This window comes from Salmo salar, chromosome 04 (assembly GCF_965601325.2).
Source record: "Salmo salar chromosome 04, fSalSal1, whole genome shotgun sequence".
NCBI classification, from domain to species: Eukaryota; Metazoa; Chordata; class Actinopteri; order Salmoniformes; family Salmonidae; genus Salmo; species Salmo salar.
Genome location: NC_138294.1, coordinates 89,761,191 through 89,767,302, shown reverse-complemented (window position 1 = coordinate 89,767,302; position 6,112 = coordinate 89,761,191). Strand labels below are relative to the sequence as shown.

The 6,112-nt window shown below is 43.8% G+C and overlaps 1 protein-coding gene across 1 annotated transcript; it reads left to right on the top strand.

Annotated features, from left to right (window-relative positions):
• Positions 1–1,070: 1,070 nt before the first annotated feature.
• On the top strand, positions 1,071–4,200 carry LOC123739540 (uncharacterized). Its single transcript, XM_082973904.1, has one exon. The coding sequence runs from the start codon at positions 1,100–1,102 to the stop codon at positions 3,302–3,304; it is 2,205 nt and encodes a 734-aa protein (XP_082830030.1). The 5' UTR covers positions 1,071–1,099; the 3' UTR covers positions 3,305–4,200.
• Positions 4,201–6,112: the final 1,912 nt, after the last annotated feature.

Genomic DNA, 6,112 nt, shown 5'->3' with positions numbered 1-6,112 from the left:
GAGTATAATTTTCACAATAAACGTTCTTTGGTCATTCTCTTTAAACTGCAGCTATCACTCTCTGGGATTCTGAGATGCTGCAGAAACACATCAATGTCCGTCCACAACCGAACACTGACTTCAAAATCATTGCTTCAGACTCAAGTGAAGCCAAGTCAGAAGCTTTGAATGTGTCTGCATCTCTTGAGGCCAGTTTCCTTGGTGGCTTAGTCAGTGTGAAGGTTTCTGCTGAATTCCTACATGACAAAAAGACCTCAAAGCGTCAGTCCAGGGTTTCTTTGCAGTACCGTGCCACCACTCGCTTCGAGCAGTTGACCATGGACCACCTGGGGGCAGGAAATGTGAAATTCTCTAATGTCTTACAAGAGGGCTCTGCAACCCATGTGGTGACTGCCCTGCTCTATGGAGCGCAGGCCTTTTTAGCTTTTGACCAAGATGTTTCCTCAGGAGGAAACCACCAGGACATCCATGGCAACCTGCAGGCCACAATAAAAAAGATCCCTCTCATATCAATAGAAGGGCAGGCAAATTTGAAGATGAGTGAGGAAGAGCAGAGAGAGGCCAATAAATTCAACTGCACCTTCCATGGTGATTTTGCACTAGAAAACAACCCTGTCACATTTGAAGATGCCATCAGGGTGTATGCTGGCCTGCCACGTCTGCTAGGGGAGAATGGAAAACATGCTGTGCCCATGACCGTCTGGCTCTATCATCTCAAGAACCTGGACTCTGCAGCTGCCCAGCTAGTCAGGCAGATCAGTGTTAGCCTGGTGCGTCGCGCACAGCGAATCATGGACGGACTGGACAATACTGATGTACAATGCCAGGACATGATGAAGGAAGACATGGCTATCAAGTTCCCTGAACTCAAAGCCAAGCTCAACAAGTTCAGGGACTTGTGCTCAGAGTACAAGCTGGTGTTCCAGAAAGGTCTCTGCAAGGTTCTTCCCAACATAAGAGGAGGAGGAATGGAGGAGGAAGAGCTGATAAAAATTATCAACAGCAAAGAACGTTCTCCATTCCAGAATGACCTCATGATCACGTACCTGAACGACAAAGAGAGAGAGAGATGAATGTTGTTCGCTCTTACCTTGACATAATGAAAGAGGTACAAGTTGTGTACTCAAGCAGTGAATTAAATGGAATAGTGCTTGAAAGATGTAATGATTATGTAGTGTGTTTTGCATTTTCCTATTTGAAGGAGAAAGAAGACTATGAGGTAGTCTTGGAGAACTACTTGCTGGAAGAATCAAAAAGTGATTTTTCACTGATACCTTACAAACCCAACACAGCCGGGAAGACTACAGCAGAAAAGTGGTTTCGCTCGGGGGAGGTAACCACCCTATCTAGGCAAACCATACATCTGTTCCTAGACTTCAAAAAGTCAAACAAAGACAGAGTAAATCTTGCATTCTGCATTGCATCAATTCCAAACAAACACCTCACTGCTTCCTCCATCCATGTCTATGAAAGAGGGACACTTTTGAGTCAACAGTTTGAGCTGCCATCAAAGCCAGGTGTTCCCACCATCAAGAGTCTGGAGCATGACTGTGTCCACTTGCAAGTCAACCCTCCCAACCTTGGTGTTACCTCTGTGGAGTCGTACCAGGTTTTGTACCAGGCTGAGCAGGCTGACTCTGAGTGGACAGAGGTGAAATCGGATGCTACAACTAACCAGGTCACCATCAGTCGTTTGGACCCTTACAAAAAGTACCGCTTTAGCTGCAAGGCAGTGTGCAGACCTGGTGTGAGCCTCTCCAGTGACTGGACAGAATATTTCAGGACCCGCCCATGTAGCCCCCCTGGACCACCCACAAAGAAGAGGATAGAATCGGGAAGTATCAGAGTGAACTGGGACATTCCTACCATAGCGGGAGATGATGTTGAAGTCATTGGTTATGTGGTTGAATACAGAAAGAATGTAAAGGCTATAGACAATCAGATGTGGCACACCATGAAAACCACCACTAGAGAGAGTACACTGGAAGGACTTGAGGCTGACACTGCATACAGCATCAGAGTCTTTGCTAACTGTGGCGAAGCAGGGAATAGTCTACCCAGTTCTGAGACTGTGCTGACTACCCTTAGGGTCTCTGATCCCCAACCGAAGACGAGCAAATCAACCAGAGCAAAAAGTGAGGAGTTCCTCACAAAATCCCAGAAGGTGGAAAAGGGCAACCCCTCAATCCACTGGCTGAATCTGGAACAGAAGTTGAGTGTAAGTGACAGTTTTGACCAGTACAGATTTGGGAAGAAAGTTGAGCAAGGTAATAACAAGGTGATATTGCTTCTGGGGGCCACAGGTGCAGGAAAAACAACTCTGGTCAATGTCATGATAAACTACATTCTCGGGGTAAAGTGGGAAGAACGTTACCGCTTTAAGCTCATCCATGAGGTGACCAACAGGTCACAGGCTGAGAGCCAGACTGTGGTTGTGACATCATACGAGCTCTACAACCAGCCAGGCTTTCAGATTCCTTATTCTCTGACCATCATTGACACACCAGGGTTCGGAGACACCAGAGGAATGGCTCAAGATAAATTGCTCACCCAGATGTTGAAGGATTTCTTGTGTAATCCTTTAGGGATTGATCACATTGATGCACTCTGCTTTGTAGTGCAGGCAACACTTGTTCGTCTCAGTCCTTCCCAGAGATACATCTTTGATTCCATCCTGTCCATCTTTGGAAAGGATGTTGCTGAAAACATCCTGATGCTTGTGACATTTGTAGATGGGAAGCAAATACCGGTGCTAGAGGCCATCAAAGCTGCAAATCTGCCTTGTAAGAAAAACAAGAAGGGGCTACCAACCCATTTCAAATTCAACAGTTCATTTGTGTTCTCAAAGGAGACGGAGAGCAGCTCTGAAGAGGATGATTCCAATGATGATCATAAGGCCCAGTGTCCAGATCAATGGAGTTCAACTTTCAAGGAGATGAAGAAATTTTTCCAAGCACTGGAAAGCATTGAGAGTAAAGATCTGACCCTGACAAAGAAAGTTCTGGAAGAACGTGAGCTTCTGGAGAAGACATTGACACACCTGACCCCTCAGATCACAGCAGGTCTGTCAAAGCTAAGTGAGATCAAAAGCTTCAAACAGTGTCTGGAGAACGAAGACGAGAACATGAAACAGAACAAAGATTTTGAATCTGAGGTAAATGTGCTGCAGGTGAAGAGAAGCAAATTATCCCAAGACTTTGCAACAAACTGCAAGATATGCAATTTCACATGTCACACCTGCTGTTTCCTCCCAAATGAGGATGAAACTGAAGGACAACTTCATGAAGGCATGGGACAAGTCTAATGAAACCAAGGAGATGCTGGATAAACGTGAGGATGAGTTTCATATGATTGAGGACGCGCTGATGAATTTGATCAAGCAGTCTTCTGACTGTCTCAAGAGACTTAATGATGTTGCCCTGAAACCAAGCTCTCAGTCCACTGTGGAGTACATTGAGATACTCATTCGCACAGAGGAGGAGGAACGCAAGCCAGGCTTTGAGGATCGGATCGTAGAGTTGAAGAAAATGAAGGGAGAGCCTGAGATTCTGGATAAGATTGCAAAAGGAGAAGATTTACTCCCAAATAAGCGAAAATTCATGAAGGATAAAAAGGATAGTCGGCAGGAGGTTCCAACATAAGTCAGGGATGTTGTCCTGCTAACATTATCCGGAAACAAAATTGGGTCTCTATTTGAACATCAAGCTTCCCAATATTGTAGGAACGTTTGCGTTTGTTGGGAAGATCCAACTGAGATGTGGGGTTAATTGGATTTGTAAATAAAACTCAGCCTTGTGTAAAGCCGTATGTTAATTTGTCCACCTCAAAGTAACTGAACAAAAATGAGGGCCTAATTTAGATCTAGATTAAATCAGAACTGCATAGCAAATCATTGGTTTTGTTTAGGCAATGTCAGAGGTGCAGGGCTGGCCCTCCCATTAGGCAAGATTAGGCGGCACTTGAATTTGGGGTGGCATTTTGACAATTGGCTGCTGCCCTCCAGCGCCCCTGATCGGCTACTACATCGCCAGCGGCACCCCAGCCACCAGCTCATTAGCGTTGCTGCAGTTCCCGCCCCCACCCCATTCCCGCTTCTCCTGAAGTGCATTCCCACTATCCTTGGTAGCTATGTTGACGTGTGTGTTTTATGTGGGATTATCCAATTGTGAAACAATAATAAAAAGGAATCTGCCAATGAAATTATTGTATTGTTTTGTATTTTGTGAGTGACAAAGACGATTAGCGATTAAGGCAGTAGCCTAACCTAGCCTGTTAACCTTAGCTAGCTACTACTAGTGGATTTAATTTTAGCTAAAAGTAATCTATAGAGATTTGAAACAATTTGCTACCATGTCTAAGAGACGACAACTACCAGGAAGCCTGTGTGGAGAATGACAAAAATAAATAAATAAATATCTTATATAAGTGTTATTGTAATTGTAACAATTATGTAGTCGTGCCATGTATGATAACAGGTGGCATATTATTAATAAGAAACTCGGTTTCCTACTACAGGTAGTTGGCTGCATAGTGATAGCAACATTGTAACTCTCCGATGCAGGGGTTAAAGTGAAATTCCCTTCTGCCTGGTAAGGGACTTCCTATATGTGCCCGCGTGCACCAAACATTTTTATGGGCATAATCATAGGATTACATGTACAATTGGAGCCTATACGTTTGCGTTTACTGAGTAGAGTAGAGCCAACTGAGATGTGGGGTTCATTGGATTTGTATTAAAACTCTTAGCCTTGTCTAAAGCCTTATGTTAATTTGTCCACCCCAAGGTAATTTAACAAAAATTAGGGCCTAGAGTAAATCAGAACTGCATAGAAAATCATTGTTTTTGTTCAGGCTATGTCAGAGGTGTAACTGCATCAAATCTCTGAGTGGCTGTTCTTGTGGTCATTGTCACAAAGCCACACCCATCCTACCCATGTTAGAAGTTCAGAAGGAGAAAGTGTAGGCTATATAGAAATAATGACACGTTGAAAATGATTAAATGAAAGAATAAGGATTGATCTCATCCTAATGGAGGTGTACTGTGTATTACAACACACATTCCTATGTTCAACCTTGTCAAACGGCTCAATGAGATTTCTAATAATGCGACTCAGTGTATCAAATGGCAATGTCCGCGATAGCGATAGGTGTAACGCTGGGAAACGCTTGTTGATTTGACAGCTACAACACAGTAACACCTCTGACATCGCCTACGGGTCTTCCTATAAGCTAGAGTACCATTGAGGATTTCCTGCGGTGGACAAAACACAGATACAGCTGTTGGTATGTAATTGATATAAGGAACATTCAATACAATTCACGAGTTAATTTAACAAACTCAGTTTAACCCTTTCTCATGGTTGGTGTCTTGACAAATTTGGCCAAAATCATGTGACATAAAACATTACATTTCTTACCTTGCATTTATGGCTGTGTTTTTTGTTCTATCATATATTAAGCATTTATCAGTTAAATGAGTCATTGAACTTGAACCCGGTAAGAATCCTGGATCTTGCTCGGACAGTTCTTTGTTTGGCGGTTTTGGAAATGCACTGTAACTAGGCTTATGTAACATTTAGTGTTTCCTTATGTCACGGTGTGAGTATAGTTTTTATGGGCACACAAATCCAAAATGTATGTGATTACAAAATCGAATGCTTCTAACTGATATATTCTTAACTTGATATTTAAAACCATAATCGATATTCACTTCCTATTTCGCAACAAAGCATCCTTCACTCATGCTGCCAAACATACCCTCGTAAAACTGACAGTCCTACCGATCCTCGACTTCGGCGATGTCATTTCCAAAATAGCCTCCAATACCCTACTCAACAAACTGGATGCAGCCTATCACAGTGCCATCCGTTTTGTCACCAAAGCCCCATATACTACCCACCACTACGACCTGTACGCTCTCGTTGGCTGGCCTTCGCTTCATACTCGTCACCAAACCCACTGGCTCCAGGTCATCTACAAGACCCTGCTAGGTAAAGTCCCCCCTTATCTACGCTCACTGGTCACCATAGCAGCACCCACCTGTAGCACGCGCTCCAGCAGGTATATCTCTCTGGTCACCCCCAAAGCCAATTCCTCCTTTGGTCGTCTCTCC

What these genes read in the sequence shown, in the direction of transcription:
- LOC123739540 (XM_082973904.1), top strand. Translation starts at nt 1,100, where the DNA reads ATGAAAGAGGTACAAGTTGTGTACTCAAGCAGTGAATTAAATGGAATA.